This window comes from Oryx dammah, unplaced genomic scaffold, assembly GCF_014754425.2.
Source record: "Oryx dammah isolate SB20612 unplaced genomic scaffold, SCBI_Odam_1.1 HiC_scaffold_28, whole genome shotgun sequence".
Classification (NCBI taxonomy): domain Eukaryota; kingdom Metazoa; phylum Chordata; class Mammalia; order Artiodactyla; family Bovidae; genus Oryx; species Oryx dammah.
This window is the reverse complement of record NW_024070212.1, coordinates 87,389,755-87,410,003: the sequence shown is the minus strand read 5'-3', so window position 1 is coordinate 87,410,003 and position 20,249 is coordinate 87,389,755. Positions and strand designations below refer to the sequence as shown.

The 20,249-nt window shown below is 36.5% G+C and overlaps 1 protein-coding gene across 3 annotated transcripts in view; it reads left to right on the top strand.

Moving 5' to 3' along the window:
* Nucleotides 1–20,249, top strand: part of PRKAA2 (protein kinase AMP-activated catalytic subunit alpha 2) — an 81,898-nt gene that overhangs the window by 48,358 nt on the left and 13,291 nt on the right. For all 3 annotated transcript variants that reach the window (XM_040231054.1, XM_040231055.1, XM_040231053.1), the window contains exons 3-8: nt 4,239–4,332; nt 4,910–5,054; nt 6,285–6,372; nt 7,741–7,965; nt 17,196–17,700; nt 19,914–20,040. In XM_040231054.1, the coding sequence (XP_040086988.1) occupies nt 4,239–4,332; nt 4,910–5,054; nt 6,285–6,372; nt 7,741–7,965; nt 17,196–17,700; nt 19,914–20,040 (1,184 nt within the window). The remainder of the gene's footprint in view (nt 1–4,238; nt 4,333–4,909; nt 5,055–6,284; nt 6,373–7,740; nt 7,966–17,195; nt 17,701–19,913; nt 20,041–20,249) is intronic.

The following is a 20,249-nucleotide window of genomic DNA, read 5'->3' as shown; positions in this document are numbered from 1 at the left end:
AATGAGAACTAAGCAGTCAAGGAAATTAGAGGGCATGTATTGGACAGATCATCTACATGGATATCTTGTTCACCCAGAATGATGACAACGTTCAGTTCAGTTCAGTCGCTCAGTTGTGTCTGATTCTTTGCAACCCCATGGACTGCAGCATACCAGGCCTCCCTGTCCACCAGCAATTCCTGGAGTTTACTCAAACGCATGTCCATTGAGTCAGTGATGCCATCCAACCATCTCATCCTCTGTCGTCCCCTTCTCCTCCCACCTTCAATCTTTCCCAGCATCAGGGTCTTCTCAAATGAGTCAACTCTTCACATCAGGTGGCCAAAGTATTGGAGTTTCAGCTTCAACATCAGCCCTTCCAATGAATATTCAAGACTGATTTCCTTTAGGATGAACTGGTTGGATCTCCCTGCAGTCCAAGGGACTCTCGAGTCTTCTGCAACACCATGGTTCAAAAGCATCAATTCTTCGGCACTCAGCTTTCTTTATAGTCCAACTCTCACATCCATACATGACTGTGGGAAAAACCATTGCCTTGATTAGATGGACCTTTGTTGGCAAAGTAACATCTCTGCTTTTTAATATGCTATCTAGGCTGGTTGTAACTTTCCCGCCAAGGAGTGTCTTTTAATTTCATGGCTGCAATCACCATCTGCAGTGATTTTGGAGCCCCCCAAAAGTAAAATCTGCCACTGTTTCCACTGTTTCTCCATCTATTTGTCATGAAGCGATGGGACTGGATGCCATGATCTTAGTTTTCTGAATGTTGAGCTTCAAGACAACTTTTTCACTCTCCTGTTTCACTTTCATCAAGAGGCTTTTTAGTTCTTCACTTTCTGCCATAAGGGTAGTATCATTTGCATATCTGAGGTTATTGATATTTCTCCCGGAAATCATGATCCCAAGTTTGTGCTTCATAAAGCCCAGTGTTTCTCATGATTTACTTAGCATGTAAGTTAAATAAGCACAGTGACAATATACAGCCTTGACGTACTCCTTTTCCTATTTGGAACCAGTCTGGTGTTCCATGTCCAGTTCTAACTATTGCTTCCTGACCTGCGTACAGATTTCTCAACAGGCAGGTCAGGTGGTTTGGTATTCCCATCTCTTGAAGAATTTTCCACAGTTTGTGGTGATGCACACAGTCAAAGGCTTTGGCATAGTCAATAAAGCAGAAATAGATGTTTTTCTGGAACTCTCTTGCTTTTTCGATGATCCAGTGGTTGTTGGCAATTTGATCTTTGGTTTCTCTGCCTTTTTTAAAACCAGCTTGAACATCTGGAGGTTCACGGTTCACGTATTGCTGAAGCCTAGCTTGGAGAATCTTGAGCATTACTTTACTAGTGTGTGAGATGAGAGCAATTGTGTGGTAGTTTGAGCATTCTTTGGCATTGCCTGTCTTAGGGATTGGAATGAAAACTGACCTTTTCCAGTCCTGTGGCCATTGCTGAGTTTTCCAGATTTGCTGGCATATTAACAACGTTAGTAGTGGGAAAAAAGACATTAAGTCAGACCGATGATATACTCAGAGGAATCAGCAGCTAAATTTATTGGAATTGCTGCTTTTCTCTTATACCCAAAGATGTACAAAGCATAAAAGTGGCTGAGACTTCTGTTGATAAATCAGATCAGCGTACAGTGAGGTGACACCATGGGTGCTCTTGCTGTTCACTGTTCATTTTATTCTATTAGTTTGGTGCCTGTTAGGATTGGTTCTTTAGAACCTTTTTTTGCCCCTAGAGTTCTCAGGGTAAGTTCCCTGTTCACAGTTCATTTGAGAAGACTCAACCTTATTTGCCACTTACATTAATCTATAGAAAGTGGGGGTACCTTTTTTGTCCCAAAGACTAGCGGCTGCTATTATAAATATTTCTTCTGAAAATCTGTAATCATTTTCAGATGTGGAAGCTATAAAAGTATAGCTTTTATGTTTTACCTTGTTTTCTATTTCTTTAAATTGAAGTATAGTTGGTTCACAATATTGTTAACTATTTTACTTTTTGCAGGTATTAATTTATATATGATGTGTCCTCTCTTACAATATATACTATGTAGTTATAGCACCAATTTCCTGGCCATTTTTTTCCTTCCTCTATAAAGACTAGTAACCAGGACCACCATTTAGAACTTTCTTTTTTGAACATTAATAATAAACAGTGCCCCATCTGGATAGACTAGTTACCAAAAGCCTACCCTGCTTCTGACACATCTTATGTCAAGGTGTACTGCCTGCAGGGTGGCATCTGGGCCACTTCTAAGCCCCTGCTTGTGCCTTCCACTGGGTGCCTTTAAGCCATGCACAACCACACAGCTATACATAGCAGCTCTTAATAGAAACTCAGTGTAATTTAGATATTTCTAATAATCAACTAGATATAACTTATCTTTTGTAAACAAAGCAGAGTAGAATAATTGTTCATTTATATGTGTTAGATGCAACCATCATTTAAAACATTAATACTATAGTCAACATGTTTCTAAAGTTTTCAAAACTCTGGTAAAATTGTGTGTGGATGTGGAAGTTATAGTTTTTTAGGAAAAATTTTGACAAATAGAGCTAAGATTCTTTATTGTTTTATGTGCTCAGCTTTGAGTGCCTAGGACATATATATTTTCACACGTATAAACACACACATATGTACATACATACATCTGTTTAATTTTGTATTATGGAAGTTTCATAATGCATACCAAAAAAAAGTAAAGTGATGAAGCCTTATATGTCTATCATTCAACTTCAGCAATTATCAGTGTATTATTTTATCTGCTTCTTCCTGCTTCTCCCACCCCAAATTATTTTTAAGCAAATCCCAAATAGTATGTTTTTAATCTGTAAAGTGAAAGTGTGAAATGGTTAGTCACTCAGTCGTATCCAACTCTTTTTGACCCCATGAGCTATGGACTGTAGCCCGCCAGGCTCCTCTGTCCATGGACTTTTTCAGACAAGAATACTGGAGTGGGTAGCCATTCCCTTCACCAGGGGATCTTCCTGACCCAGGAAGCTGGGTCTCTTGTATTGCAGGCAGATTCTTTACTGTCTGAGTAACCTTTTAATCTGTAATCTCTTCAATATCTACTTTGGAAGGTAAAGGCTGTATTTTAATAAAATAAGCACAGTTTAGTATCATCTAATATTTTAAACAATTAAATATTATCAACCAGTCATTCAGACTTTCTTTTCTTGTTTTATAAATAATTTTTAAAGTTCGTCTGTTTGAACTAGAATCAAAACTAGTCTATACAACATGTCTCTTAATTTACTTTTAATCTATACCTTCCTTTCCTTTTTTGAATTTTTTATCTTGAAGACAGGATCATTTGTCAACTTTAAGATTTTGTGGATTGTATCCATGTTGATAACATTTTCCTTTCCAAGAATATTTTCCACTGTTATTTAAATACAACATACCTGAACTCCATAGTTCAGTTCAGTCACTCAGTCGTGTCTGACTCTCTGTGACCCCATGGACTACAGCATGCCAGGCTTCCCAGTCTATCACCAACTCCCAGAGCTTTGTCAAAGTTATATCCATTGAGTTGGTGATCTCATCCAACTATCTCATTCTCTGTCTTCCCCTTCCCCTCCTGCCTTCAATCTTTCCCAGCATCAGGGTCTTTTCTAATGAGTCAATTCTTTGCATCAGATGGCCAAAGTATTGGAGCTTCAGCATCAATCCTTCCAATGAATATTCGGGACTGAGATTGACTGGTTTGATCTCCTTGCTGACCAGGAGACTCTCAAGAGTCTTCTCCAGCACCACAGTGCAAAAGCATCAATTCTTTGGCACTCATCTTTCCTTATAATCGAACTCTCACATCCATACATGACTACTGGAAAAACCATAGCTTTCACTAGATGAACCTTTGTCTGCAAAGTAACATCTCTGCTTTTTAATATGCTGTCTAGGTGGTCATAGTCCATCTCCATAGACTACAAACACCTTTTTGCTTAAATGGAAAAATTAATTCTTAATTTAGTTGTCAAGGAATGGATGATTTCCTAGATTTTGTAAACATGAAAGGTGGGATCTGGAGGGAAGTCTGTAAGCTGAAGCACCTAACTGAGTTTTATGAACTTCCATGTTTATAACTGTGATTATTTTGATAACACTATATAATTTGTTGACATCTTAAAGTATTATAAAACACTAGAATTTCAATTTATAGTAGGAATGAATATACTAGGCTGATTTTGGTTAAAGTAATATTTTTATTATATTTTTCATTGACAAAAAAAGATACCAGGTGATCAGCACTCCAACGGATTTTTTTATGGTAATGGAATATGTGTCTGGTGGTGAATTGTTTGACTACATCTGTAAACATGGACGGGTGAGTAACATTCTATCTAGTACAATAAACCCTTAAGCAAAAAAAAGAGGAAAGTAGTAAGAAATAGCAAACCACAAAGATATCTTCAAAGTTGAGATTATTTCTGTAATAATGTCTAACTAAAAATACAGAGTATTAGATGTATTTTCTTTCTTAAAGCATGCACATTATGACGCACTGATTTTAGGAAATATATTCTACTTAATTGCCAACATGAAAAGCCTATGCTTTTCAAAGTGCAAAATCAGTTCCATAACATCATGCTGAAGCTTCAGATATTTCCTTTTCTTAGCAGTTTCACTTAAATTCTATTTTAGATTGTTTTACTTGTGAAGCATTGTGGACATTTAGTAGTATTATTTGAAAATGAACTGTGACAAATAGTAGCAAAGAAAAGCCTGTCGATTGATAATGTTGAGCTTGAATGCAAGTTTTTGCCTTGTTTGTCTGATTTGTTGAGAATTCTAACACAATTCTAATTGCTATTACTCAGTTATATTTAGGTTGATTGTGAAACTAAAACTTGCTATGTAGATGTCCCAAATGTTCTTGGTATACTTTCTTTTATACCTGATAGGTTGAAGAGATGGAAGCTCGGCGGCTCTTTCAGCAGATTCTGTCTGCCGTGGATTACTGTCATAGGCATATGGTTGTTCATCGAGACCTGAAACCAGAGAATGTGCTATTGGACGCACAGATGAATGCCAAGATAGCTGATTTTGGTATGTAACTCCAGAGTTGTCCAGAAGTGTACTAGCTGCCTTTGCAAGTGTGACAGTACCAACTCTTAATGAGCTAAAACTTTGAATTTCAAGGATGTAAATCCTATATTGTGAAAAGGGATTAGTTGCACAGTCTGCACACTAGCTTGTTCTGTTCATTTAAACCACTTTCTAAAAATGCAAGTACATCTAGAGAAGTTAGAGAGCTGGTATCAAGGTAAACCTACTCAATCTGCATTCCCTCCTGAGGAGATGAGACTTGACTGTTTTTTGTGAGGGTTACAAACCCCCTTTGAAAATCTAATGCAAGTACAGGCTTTTCCCCTGATAAATGCTCTTGAATGGAGGTTCGTGAAAATTTCCATGCAGTTGTGGAGCACTGTAATCCTTCTGAACTGATGGAGGAGGAATGTCAGTAGACTGCGTAGTAACTAGCTGTTGATGAAAGAATAGGAGTTTTTGTTGGGGGTAAAATAAAGGATAACACTGTAATTTTTATGACCAAACATTTTCTGGGATCAACATACCTGGACAGGGTGCCATAGTAGGTGAAAGGGTTTAGGAAGTGAGAGATTATAGAAAGAGATGAAAAGGTGCCAGAGTTCAGCATTATTTAGTTAACATTTTTGTCTGTACCTTGTCTTTAATCTAAAAGTCAGGAAATTCCTTTTCCTATTTCTGTCTTCTCTAATCATAAACCTCATTTAGTGCTGCAGTTCAACTAGATTTTGGTTCAATAGAATATTTTTTTATGTTGAATTAAAACTTTCCAAATTAAAAACTTTCGGAATGTAATCTTTATAAATTGGAGCCTATCTGATTTCTACCTAGAGATTTTTTTTAAAAGGCCTATGAAAGCAGAATATAAAAAAGTGATAGTAATCTCTGTCTTCTTTCACTTGGAGAAATGGGTAAGTAATATTTTGATGCTTTTATGTTTGCAAAAGTATGCATAATTTAGAACAACCTCATATTTGTGAAATGAATCAACATTCTTATTTATGAAAGGAATTTCAGTCTTATGTGTGATGTGCTTTAGCTTTTTTGGTCATGTATAAGCACTCTGAAATGGTCTCTTTCTAGTCTAACAAATACTTTCTACTGCTTTTTAAAATAAGTAAACATTATGATATTTGAGGCACTACAGACTTGATGTTATTCCTTTTGCATTAATCCATATTTACTTTAAACATAGCTAGCACCAGCTAAACATGCTACTCTTATTTTTAGGATTATCTAACATGATGTCAGATGGTGAATTTCTGCGAACTAGCTGCGGATCCCCAAATTATGCAGCACCTGAAGTCATCTCAGGCAGGTAATATAGTATATCAGTGAAGAGTAAGCTTTTCGTAATGTTTTGTTCATTTTGATTACATTTAACTTTAATATATTCTCTTTGGAAGATAAGGTTTTTAATAGAAGCACATTGTCCCCTTAATTTTTCTATCATTGAAGACAGAAGAGTTACATTAAACAATTTTTAAAACATTTAATTTTGCTTTTGTTATGAATGTATTTAAGGAGTTTTTCCATTAAAATTGAAAAAAAATCTTGATTTTTTTTTTCATTTTAGACAATTGCAGCTAGGAAAGCCAGCATTTGCTAGTGTCATTATTTACTTATCAGACACAGTCTTTTAATCATACTTTATATACTCTTATAAAGCATGCAGAGTATATTTATGTTGTCTTTGGAAGAATGAGGTTTTGAGGGGAGATGTTATTGTCATTTCATGAAAGCAAACTGCACAAGAGAAGACTGTAATTATTCATGTAACTTACTCATTGATACATTTTTTAAATGTTTATACAGATTGCAATGATAAACTCAAGTCTTCTTTGGTGACCAGTGTCTGATCTTAACAGAATTCTGTGAGAGAAAATATAAAACAGTTATCATTGCACATATAGGAGCTCGGGCTACATAGCAAACACTGTAACCATTGGATAGATTTTTATTGAAATGGATTATACTGTTTTAATCGGAATTGTAGAGATTTACTCTATTACCTGAGGCTCAGGTTTGAGTTTGGTAATGTGCCGTCAGGGGAATTTTAACACTGTAAAAAGGTGAGAGACAAAAGGAACAACATTCTAGGCATAGGTTTTCTGGATAAAGGTCATCTCAGCCCCATGAGCCACCAGGTAATTTGAATGAAAGTAGTAGGTATGCAGGATAATGTGATATAGCATGAATACCATGAAAGAAAACTAGTTAGGTACTTTACTATTTCAAATATTCTTTAAAATAGGTCTGTCAGGCATAAACATTCTATTTTTTATGCATTGTCTTATCTTTTAATTGCTTTATATAAGAAGATTTAGCTTATACACTATATAGTATTGCTTTTCTTAAAGTTTATGGTCATCCACTTTGATGCTTCTATCAAAAATCAACCATAGAACGTTTTATACTTTTTAATTAGTAAGTTCAGTTTAGTTTGTGTCAAGTACACATAAGTACTATTTTCTCTGGGGCAATTTGAATAGCAATGGGTTAGACCAATTGTTCTCTCTTGAGAACAACCATTGAGTGTAGGGGAGTGGCCATGGATTACATTGAAGAGCTTGGAAAGCAATACATTTGGAGTCCGCACTGTGTACACAGGTACACAGAGAAGTGGGGTGCGTGCAGTTGCGAAGTGACGCTTGCATTTCAGTTTGGTGTGGTCTTCTCCCCCTAGGCTGTATGCAGGTCCTGAAGTTGATATCTGGAGCTGCGGTGTTATTCTGTATGCTCTTCTTTGTGGCACCCTCCCATTTGACGATGAGCATGTGCCTACACTGTTTAAGAAGATCCGAGGGGGCGTTTTTTACATCCCAGAATATCTCAATCGTTCTGTTGCCACTCTCCTGATGCATATGCTGCAGGTTGATCCCCTGAAACGAGCAACTATCAAAGACATAAGGTGAATATTCTTTTTGTGACTATTAAGTGCATATTCTAGTATTAATATTAGTACCACTAACTGAACACTTGCTTTATGTTAGGCACTGTAACACTTTATACGAATTTTACTTTCCTTATTATATAAACCTGGCCCTTTCATTCAACTTTTAATTATTTCAGATTGTGTCCCAAACTTTTCAGTTAAAGTAGCAAAGCATACAAGACCTGTCATAGTAAGGCTATGCTTACTTCTTCCTGCTCTTACCCCTTGTACCAGAGCTCCAGGCACAGTGAACTTTTCCTTGTTCCTCAAATATAATGATACATATTTTATGCCTTCATGTCTTTGTTTATATTACTCCTTTGCCTCTAATACCTTTTCTGCCCTTTCGGACCTGAAAGATTTCCATTCGTCCTTTAAAATTCTGCTCACTTATCACCTGCCTGGTGAAATCACTCCTGATTCTCCAGGGCATTGTCAGTTGCTTGCACTTCTGTGATTTCCACGCTTTGTTCATGGTTTCATTCTCATTTCGTATCTAGCTGTTTTCAGTATATCTTTCTCCTCTCTTGTAATTATAAAAGGGTAGAGAGAGTGTCTTAGCACCTTTGTATATATAGTGCTAGAAGGCCTAAAAATACAGTAAACATTCAGAAAGTATTTGAATATGTTTCAAATGGAAAAAAACAGGGTGAGAGTTATATATTTTACATAGAGTTGATGAAATAAACCATAAAGAGTTTTGCTAAGATTTTGAATCCAAAAATAGCCTCTAGTGGGTTTGCTGTGAAGGATTTCTTGTTATGTGAGAAACTTTGGAAAGTGCAGTTGCTGGTGTTACTGTGAATATGACCTTTATATAGCACACACAAGTCAGGATGATTCATTGCCCTCTGTGTTTTATTTATCAGTCATATTTCTTAGAGGGTTTTTTGTTCTTACCTAACATTTCATCAGGTATTTATTTGCAAATGCTTATTCTTTTAACATCTTTCCTGAATACTCTGCCTTGTCTTTATAAGTCAGACTATGACTCTTGAAATATTTAAATGATGGCTAAGGTAGTTTGTGTGACTGCTGCTGACCTCTTTTGCATTTTTGTTGCATTTGTGTCTTCTTCCCTCAGCCTCTGTTAGTGTTCCAGGCCTCATACATAAAAATGTAAAATTATATATTAGTACCATATTTAGTTTTGGAATGGAAATGAACAACTTAGCAGGGGAAAATTCTTTTGTGTTCATAGTTCTTTAGAGTAAATAGGTCACTTAGTTAGCTTTTCCTTGGAACATTAAATATGCTAATATGTATATATACTTGTACCTGTTCACATCAGCACATATACTTAGAATAATAAAAGTACTGATTCTGTTATATTAAACAGGTACCTGTATATTCACAAGCTTTAGAAGAACAATGTAAATAAAAACCTACCAGGATAAGTTAATTTACACATATGTGGGTGGTGTAAAAGAGTGGCAACCATCTCAGTACTTAAAATTGTTGTTCAGTTGCTCAGTCATGTCTGACTCTGTGACCCCATGGACTGCATCACACCAGGTGTCCCTGTCCTTCACCATCTCCTGGAGCGTGGACAGACTCATGTCCATTGAGTCAGTGATGCCATCCAACCATCTCGTCCTCTGTCATTCCCTTCTCCTTCTGCCTTCAATCTTTCCTAGCATCAGGGTCTTTTCTAATGAGTCAGCTCTTCACATCAGGTGGTCAAAATATTGGAACTTCAGCTTCAGCATCAGTCCCTTCAATGAATATTCAGGACTTATTTCCTTTAGGAATGACTGGTTGGATCTCCTTGCAGTCTAAGGACTCTCAGGAGTCTTCTCCAACACCACAATTCAAAAGCATCAATTCTTTGGTGCTCAGCCTTCTTTATGGCTCAACTCTCTCATCCATACATGACTACTGGAAAACCATAACTTTAACTAGACGGGCCATTGTCGGCAAAGTAAGGCCTCTGCTTTTTAATATGCTGTCCAGATTTGTCATAGCTTTTCTTCCAAGGAGCAAGTGTCTTTTAATTTCAATAGTAACTTGAATTTATAGTTTTATCATTTTAAAAGTTCTTCATATTCTGTAGTTAATGTTTGGAAATTCTTCATTTGACAAAATACACTTCAACAGAAAGTTACTAATTTATTGAATGATTTTATATAACAGGCATTTTGCTGCATACTTGACATATTTTCTTGCATTGATTCTTAATAGGTAGCTCTTATTTTTTTTAATGCTTATAGTATTTCCTTTTTTGAAACAATATATATTTACTCTCTTTCTGGCTGCTTTGTGCCTTAGCTGTGGCGCAGGGGCTCTCTGTTATGACATGCAGGACTCTCTCTAGCTGTAGCGCAATGGCTCAGTAGTTGCGGTGCTTGGGTTTCCTAGTTTTGTGTGGACTCAGTTGCTCTGTGGCGCGTGGGACCTTAGTTCCCGGAACAAGGACTGAATCCATGTCCTCTGCATTGGAAGGCAGATTCTTAACCACTGGACCACTAGGGAAGTTCCAAGTCTTAATAGGTAGCTGTTGTTATTCCCATTTTACAAAAGTAGGGCTCAGAAATTGCCTGATTTCAGAACCTGTACTAAGCTAATCCGTATTGCTACACCAGTCCTATGACATCCATCCTTTCTCCAACATACCATGATAATGTTATATTTCTGTCACGCTACAACATTCTCTTCTATAGTTACAGGCTTACCTAGTTTTATTGTGCTTTACTTTTTTTGCACTGTGTAGATACTGTGTGTTGTTTTGTTTTGTTTTTTACATATTAAAGGTTTGTGGAATCCTCATCTTATCTGATGATGGTTAGCATTTTTTAGCAATAAAGTGTTTTTAATTAAGGTACATACGTTGTTTTTTGGGCATAATGTTTTTGCAAACTTAATAGTCTACAGATACTCTAAGCATAATTTTTATGACATTCATTTATTTCAGTAGAATAAAACTATAAGCAACATGAACATGTAAAGTGCTACATAAAAGCCCCATAGTAATAAAATTTGAAAGGTTTCATTGGCTTAAATAGTTACAGGTAAAAGAGACTTTATATATATTTTCAAGCATGCTGTTTTAACTACCTTGATACGTGCTATGTTAGAGAAAAAGCCAATGAGTTACCTAAATCTGAGGACTGAGGGAAGGAATCCTAAGCCTTTACCTACTAGATCACACATCAGTTTTGGCCTTATCCTATAAATAAGCCCTTATCCTATAAATTATATAAACATAATTTTTATATGTAGTGGGAAACTAAAATATTGGTGGCTTGCTTTATTGCAAAGTTCTAGAACCAAGCCCTCAATGTCTGTAAGGTATGCTTTTATTTTTGTACATATCTTTTTTTTCTAAGATGTTAGGCAATTGAAGGTTAGAAAATATATCTGTATTTATTTGTTCATTTAATCATTTTTATTTACTTAACAGTTATTTAACATCTGCTTTGTTCAAGGTCCTATGCTAATTGCTGGGAATATTGGTAAGCAAGACAGACATTATTTTCAGGAAATTCACATCTTTAAGTGCTTTAAGCTTAGTATTGCTGTTAATGTTGTTATGGTTAAAATGAAAGATCTGAAGTTCAACTGTCTAATCACCAATTCTGATTCTTTGTTTACTAGCTATTGGCATATTTCCTACCTCACTGTGCTTTAGTTACATCATTTATGGTGGATTTGTTTGGAGGATAGTCTTAGGTTAAAACATAAGAATTTACTATTTCTATAGGTCTAGAAACAGGTGAATGTTAGAAACTACAAATATTCATTTTAATGTAATTCAAATTTTTAGAATAATACCCAGCATATATTAGCCATTAATACTATCCTAAAGTGAATATATAAGGACCTTTTATCTGCACTTAAAGAAGTTTGCGCACATTGTGAAATTTATACAATTTGATTGGAGTCATTATAGCTCATTTAGTCTTAAGTCTTATATGAAAATCAGGTATTAGGCAGCAGTGAGAGAAAGACGGTTTCTGGAGGCTGTGTAGTAACCCATCTGAAATGAATTGATTTTGTTTCAGGTGAACCTTGATAAACATCCTGGTTACTACTTACCTTGTTTAGAAATTGACTCCTTAAAATTAAAAGCTGGGTGTATGACTTTTTTTTTTTTTCACATCTTCAGGGTTGCTTTATTATCATTAAAAATTTTTTTAATTTTTATTAAAATATAGTTGGTTTGCAGTGTTGTGTTACTTTCAAGTATACAGCACAGTGACTCGGTTACACACACAGACACACACATACACACATGTATATATCTTCCTTTTCAGATTCTTTTCCCTTATAGGTTACTTCAAAATATTGAGTATAGTTCCCTGTACTGTACAGTAGGTTCTTGTTGGTTATCTATTTTATATATAGTACTATGTATATGTTAATCCCAATCACCGAATTTATCCTCCCCCCATCCCAAAGTATGGCTTTTTAATTGGCACTGTTATTATTATGAGGAACTGTGGTACTTTTTCTGAATTAATTAGAAATGAAAATTTAGATTATTTCTGTTGTTTTTTTTAAACATTTATTTTATTGATATAATTGACATACCATAAATTTGTTTCTTTAAATTGTATGATTCAATGGTTTTTAGTATGTTCACAAAGTTATATAGTCATCACCACTCTCTGATCCCAGAACAGTTTTCTCATCCCCCAAAGACGCTCTGTACTCACTTCCTCCTCATTGCAGCCCCTGACAACCACTCATCTACTTTCTGTCTTTATGGATTTGCCTCTTCTGGACATTTCATATAAATAGAATCACAGCATGTGGCCTTTTGAGTCTGGCTTCTTTCACTTAGATGTTTCCAAGGTTCTTTCATGGTGTAGAATATCAGTACTTAAGTTAAGTACTTGAAAAATACTTGCTTGAAAAAATTTGCTTGAAAAATATTCCGTTGTTTAGAAAAACTACATTTTGTTTATCCATTTGTTACTTATTGTATATTTGAGTTGTTTCTCAACTCAAATTTTGGTTCATATAATGTTGCCATGAACATTTATGTATACATTTTAAAATGGTCATATGTTTTTATTTCTCTTGCATAGATGCCTGGAATTTGTAATTGTTGTACACTGTTGTTGCTCTAATTTACTTAGTGATTTTACTTAACTAATTCTGTTAAGTCTGTATTCTTTGTCAAGGGTAGCCACTGAAGTCTCTGCTTCATTAGCTTAATGGTCAGCTAATTGCTAGAGAAAGATTTCCTTAAAGGCCTTGATCTAATCAGTCTCCCAGCCTTTGCTGAGGGATTCTGTGTCCATGTTGGGGTGTCTTCGGCATTTTAATGAGAAGTTCATAACTCTGCATTAGTCTTGATTCTTTCTAGCTTAGAGCCTCGGAGTCAATCAGTGATGAGAAATCAGGGGCTTTCTTAGGCATGAACAACAGTCCTGCATTTGTGAATTCTAGGATTTTAAGAGTATTTGAAGGACTCCTATGAAACTTCAGTTCAGTTCAGTCACTCAGTCGTGGCCGACTCTTTGCGACCCTATGAATCGCAGCACGCCAGGCCTTCCTATCCATCACCAACTCCCGGAGTTCACTCAGATTCACGTCCATCGAGTCAGTGATGCCATCCAGCCATCTCATCCTCTGTCATCCCCTTCTCCTCCTGCCCCCAATCCCTCCCAGCATCAGAGTCTTTTCCAATGAGTCAACTCTTCTCATGAGGTGGCCAAAGTACTGGAGTTTCAGCTTTAGCATCATTCCTTCCAAAGAAATCCCAGGGCTGATCTCCTTCAGAATGGACTGGCTGGATCTCCTTGCAGTCCAAGGGACTCTCAAGAGTCTTCTCCAACACCACAGTTCAAAAGCATCAGTTCTTCCGCGCTTAGCCTTCTTCACAGTCCAACTCTCACATCCATACATGACTACTGGAAAAACCATAGCCTTGACTAGACGGACCTTAGTCGGCAAAGTAATGTCTCTGCTTTTGAATATGCTATCTAGGTGAAAGAAAGAAAGGGAAGTCACTCAGTCGTGTCCAACTCTTTGTGACCTCATGGACACAGGCTCCTCCATCCATGGGATTTTCTAGGCAAGAGTACTGGAGTGAGAGGTTGGTCATAACTTTTCCTCCAAGGAGTAAGCGTCTTTTAATTTCATGGCTGCAGTCACCATCTGCAGTGATTTTGGAGCCCTATGAAACTTAGTACCTAACTTTTCCTTTCAAGGGTTTTGATCAGCTTCTTGTTTGCTCCAATTCTATTTTTGCTGTTTTGGCAGCTGGGATGTTAGACAGTCACCACTGGTTGTTTCTGACAAGTGTTCTGGACAAAAGGCTGTTTGCAGATGGAACGCTAGGTCAGGTCAGATGAAGACAGGGCTTGACAGAAGAGGTTTCCAGAGACCTGCCAGCCCTGTCTAATAATGACATTTCTCTGGGAATAGGACTTTTGGAGAACTCTTAAGTCTGTTCTCCCCATTTGCCTCCCAGTGGTTCTAGGTGCTGGTTTGGGGGGTTAAAATGATTGTGAGGCTGTTGGTTTTCAAGGCAACCAGAAATGGGGAAGAGGAAATGGATATTAGGTAACTGAAAGTGTTACAAATCTCACTGTTCTTACTGAGACACAACCATTTTTTTAAAAAAACAAACACTCCTCAGATTATTACAAGCCTTTGGTTAATTTCCAGAGTTCTGAAAAAAGTTAATGTTGACAGTTTCTGCTAGTAATCTCATTGCTTTAATAGAAGAATGAATTTTTGGAGTTTATTCAAAAGTGTTTATCTACCCTATTTCAAAATTTGATGTTTTAAAAATGCTAGATTTGTAGCAATTTATTTTTTTATATTATTCCTTTTCAAAAAAATTAGTACTTCCTGGTCATCTGATCACTAAATGTTTATTTGTGCTGATAGTGCTCGGTCACCTCAGCCGTGTCTGACTCTGTGAACCAATGGACTGTAGTCCGCCAGGCTTCTCTGTCCACAGGATTTTCCAAGCAAGAATACTGGAGTAGGTTGCCATATCCTTCTCCAGGGGATCTTCCCAACCCAGGGACTGAAATTGCATCTATTATATCTCCTGCGTTGGCAGGCGGGTTCTTTACCCCTGGCACCACCTGGAAAGCCCAAATGTTTATTTAGTGCTTATTATCCTGATATAGCAATTAAATACTTTAATGAATTCACTTTTTACTTCTTTGTCTATTCATCATTCCGCATTTATTGAGCATTTGCTCTGTACTGGCTACTGAAACGGAGGTGAATAAAGCATGGTCCCTGTTTCAAGGAGCTCTCAGTTTAGTATAAAAATCTGTAACAACTGTGAGAAAGTATGAGTGTTATAATAGTATCATTTACTAGCAGCTGTAGAAGTTTCACCTCTGTATATATCCACAAGACATGGCACACCATCATTTCTCACTTGGACTATTGCACTAGCATCTTCCTCCTCATCATCATTATTAATCTTTTCAATTCAGTTACTTTATCACAAGCAGAATGATCTTCACAGAATGCAAATTAGAGCATGTCACCCCTGCTTCTTTAACACCTTTGCTATTATCATCAACCATAGGTTCAGTTCCAAAATCGTTTTTATAGCCTACAGCTGTCAGAAAAACCTGATATCTTTTGCCACTCCAACCAGTAACTTACTATGATTTCATGATTCTGGCCTCAGTTCAGTTCCTTGAACATAGGAAAGCATTTTTTTTAACCTCAGAATCTTTGCATATATTGTTTGCTTGGGAATATCTATTCCCCAGCTCTGCTTAGCTGACTTCTAATCATTCTGATTTCTGCTTAAATATTATTGAGAGTGGCTTCCTTAAGCACTCACCTGCCATTATGAGTTATACACTCTTATTTTACCTCGTGCTTTTCACTCGTAATTTTTATCACAGGGTTTTTGTATTTGTGTATTTGTAATTCTGTGTTTATTTTTGAGAGTGTTTAGTCTGTTTTCAGCTAGAATGTAATCTCTGTGTGAATGAGTGTACATTTTTACCATAGTATGTTCTATACACTGATCTGAATTTAGCTTAGGGAGTGCCCAGTTTACCCTGTAGCAATGGTTACACAGTCTTGAAGAAACAGTATATGTTAGTTAAATGAAAAGGGATGAGATATTCTAGGGTGTCAGTAGCAAACATCATGTGTAAAGGCCTGGAATAGTGTGAAAATAAGATCTAGGAGACTAGGTTCTCAAATGTTTGGGTTTGAATACCTGTCCCCCAAGTCTTAAAATCGAGGACTCGGGGGGGGGGTCTTTTTTTTAATGCAGGTTATTTTTATCAATTTCATATTAGAAATCAAAAGTGAAAAAATTTTTAAATAGTTAATTCACTTAAGAATAATAGTAAACCTATTACATGTTATTCTGAATAATATGTCTCCTATGAAAAATAACCTTATTTTCCAAAACAAAATATGATGACAAGAGTACCATTATTTTACATTTTTCAAATCCTCTTGATCAGAGACAGCAGCTACGTTTTCATACCTACTTCTTCATTCATCTATTGCAATATGTTGTATTAGTTGAAGTCTAGGAAACATATCTGATCTCAGATATTGCTGGAAAAGGGAGGAACATTCTCATAGTCTTTCACATAGTTAGATATTTTCCTTTGATATTAAATCAAAGCTTAATATGTTAATTGCAATATCAAATCAGAAAACATACCAGTGAACTTTTGTACTTTATCACACTGAAATCCACAGGTCTGTTTTGCCTTTTGAGTGGAGCTTCTGCCTGTGTATGATTATGTAACATCTTGCATTGGTCATATGGAAAATATTGGGTTAGTAAGATAGCCTGGTGTTCAGAATGGTAACACATTTCATTATAAACTATCAAATCATAGTCATTATCCTCTTCACTCTAAAAGTAGAAAAGTCTCTTAAATATTGAGAAGCTGTCAAACTTATGGAAACATATATAAATTATTCTGTTATATACAATTCTCTCTATATATATATATAGAATTCTGTTATAAGCCGAATTCTAACATTTTACTTGAAAGCTTGAATTTCATCACTGGCACCAAATACTGCCAGTTGTTTCCTTTGAAGTGACAGACTTATTTTATTTCTTTTTGTGAAAATATCAGCAAAATACCCAAGTCTGAATAATCAGTTACTCTAGAGCAAGGGTTAATGAACTTACCCAGGGGTCCCATAGTTAGATTCTGATATATTGTATTGCCCCATGTCTAAATTATTTGGGACTTGCCAAAGCATGTTCTTACAATAGTGTATTGTGGTATCTTTCCTAGAGAGCATGAATGGTTTAAACAAGATTTGCCCAGTTACTTATTTCCTGAAGACCCCTCCTATGATGCTAACGTCATTGATGATGAGGCTGTGAAAGAAGTGTGTGAAAAATTTGAGTGTACAGAATCAGAAGTAATGAACAGTTTATATAGTGGTGACCCTCAAGACCAGCTTGCAGTGGCTTATCATCTTATCATTGACAATCGGAGAATAATGAACCAAGCCAGTGAGTTCTACCTCGCCTCTAGTCCCCCTACTGGTTCTTTTATGGATGATAGTACCATGCATATTCCCCCAGGCCTGAAACCTCATCCAGAAAGGATGCCACCTCTTATAGCAGACAGCCCCAAAGCACGATGTCCACTGGATGCACTGAATACAACTAAGCCCAAATCTTTAGCCGTGAAAAAAGCCAAGTGGCATCTTGGAATCCGAAGTCAAAGCAAACCATATGACATTATGGCTGAAGTTTACCGAGCTATGAAGCAGCTGGATTTTGAATGGAAGGTAGGAAATTGTAGTACATGAAGATCATTTGTAGAAGCCATTTTCTGTATAGTAAGCCTGTCTGAGGTGCTGAATTGAATACTAAGATCAATAAAAAGTTGGTTTTGATGTGAATTTAGTGGTCTCAATAAATAAATGGGCTGATAAATCCTATTCTTTCCAATATGTACCATGTGCATTCAAAACAAAACAAATCTTCGTGAAGATGAAGAACTGTTGATGTTGGGGACCTATATATTTTTGAAGTAGAGAATAGCATTCTTGGCTGAGAAACATGGTTTTAATCAACTTGAAATCCCTTGAGAAAATAGTCCAACTGTTTTAGCATGTATCATAACAGTAAGAAGTCATGTGTCTTCAAAGATAGTGTATTTTTACCTTTCTCTGTCTTTCTAAGGGCAGGTTTTTTGGGGGGTTTTTTGTGTGTGTGTGTGTGTTTTTTTTTTTTTTTTTGCCAGTAGCTGTAGCACAAGTAGTTGATACACATTATACCATCAGGGCATGTTTATTTAGTAAACCAATACCTTTCTGTAAGTTGAGAAAATTTCTTATTTGGCTAGTATTTTTAGTCCTTAGTTGTGATGTATTTTTGTTACTCTCATCCCACATTTTGCTTTATTAGTATTTTTTTTGTTTTTTTATTAGTACTCAAATTCATTTCAATTCTATTTGACTATATGTGGGGGGATCTGTTTTTCTTTTTCAGGTATCTTTTAGTCTTGTTCCTTTCTTGAGGACTGTGAATGTACTTTTAAGGGAAGAAAAACATACTCAAACATACCTTGTAAATATTCATTTGACATGTTTTTATTTCATTATTTATATATGGAATGAATCAACAATAGTGATTGTGAACGTTGCTCAGTCATGTCTGACTCTTTGTGACCCCATGGACTATACAGTCCATGGAATTCTCCAGGCCAGAATACTGGAGGAGGGTAGCCTTTCCCTTGGAGAAGGCAATGGCACCCACCTCCAGTACTCTTGCCTGGAAAATCCCATGGACAGAGGAGTCTGCTATGCTGCAGTCCATGGGGTTGCTAAGAGTTGGGCACAACTGAGCAACTTCACTTTCACTTTCATGCATTGGAGAAGGAAATGGCAACCCACTCCAGTATTCTTGCCTGGAGAATCCCAGGGACAGAGGAGCCTAGTGGGCTGCCGTCTGTGGGGTCGCACAGAGTCGGACACGACTGAAGCGACTTAGCAGCAGCCGCAGCAGCAGCCTTTCCCTTCTCCACGGAATCTTCCCAATCCAGGGATCAAACCCAGGTCTCCCACATTGCAGGTGGATTCTTTACCAGCTGAGACACAAGGGAAGTCCAAGAAGACTGGAGTGGGTAGCCTATCCCTTCTCCAGCGGATCTTCCTGACCCAGGAATCAAACTGGGGTCTCTTGCATTGCAGGCAGATGCTCTACCAACTGAGCAATGAGGGAATAAACAATAATATTTCCTTAATACCATTTAAGAAAGATCTCCCTTTTCTGAACAGTTTTATTTATTTAGTTAAAAAAAAATGTTAGTGTCTTTAAAAGTCCTTATTGAGAATTTTTTGGAACTAATTTGATAAAGTATTTTGAAAACTAGAATCTTTATCTGAGTTGCAGTTTTATTATCCTCAAAAGGCAAATAATACCTTCCTCACAAGATTACTATGATACTTAAACTTTGTGACAGTACCTATTAACAGTGCCTGATTCAAACCATTAACATGTTATATCTCCTTTTTCTGTCTGTTCTATATTCATAATTAAAGCTATTCAAATTGAGACAGGGAAACCAAAATATTTTGGCAGCCAAAATATGGTTTAGAGTGGAGGCGTGTCTGGAAAGAAGGCTAGACTCTTAGAGTCTCTGAGTTCCCTTTCAATTTTAATTGCTGTACACAGTACTGTTGAAAGTGAAAGTCAGTCAGTCATGTCTGACCCTTTGCGACCCCATGAACTGTAGCCTGCCAGGCCCCTCTGTCCGTGGAATTCTCCAGTCAAGAATACTGCGGTGGGTAGTAGTTCCCCACACAGTACTATTAGTGGGGATTAAATAAATACTAAACTACTATGTAATGTAAAAAACAATCATTCAGAAATTTGTTCTCTACCCCACCCCTTCCAATTATTTGTTTAGATATTATTCTTTGCAATAAAAATAATGGAAATATTTTATAGTTTTTTATTTTGAATGTTTTTCCATAAAGACGATTTTTCATTTTAGGTAGTGAATGCATACCATCTACGTGTAAGAAGAAGAAATCCAGTGACTGGCAATTATGTGAAAATGAGCTTACAGCTGTACCTGGTTGACAATAGAAGCTATCTTTTGGACTTTAAAAGCATTGATGGTAAGGAAGCCATGCAAGCATGAGCTCTGAGAAGATAAAACTTGGCACTAGTTGACAAGATGTTAAATCATCTCAAAGACATGGTGGGTAGTCTTCTATACTGGTTTTTAGTAATCTAGATTTAACTAAGAATGTAAGTGAAACAAAAAGGATTGAAGATGAGGAAAATCTCTAATCTAGCACTTCTTCTGGAGAAATGCTTCCTCATT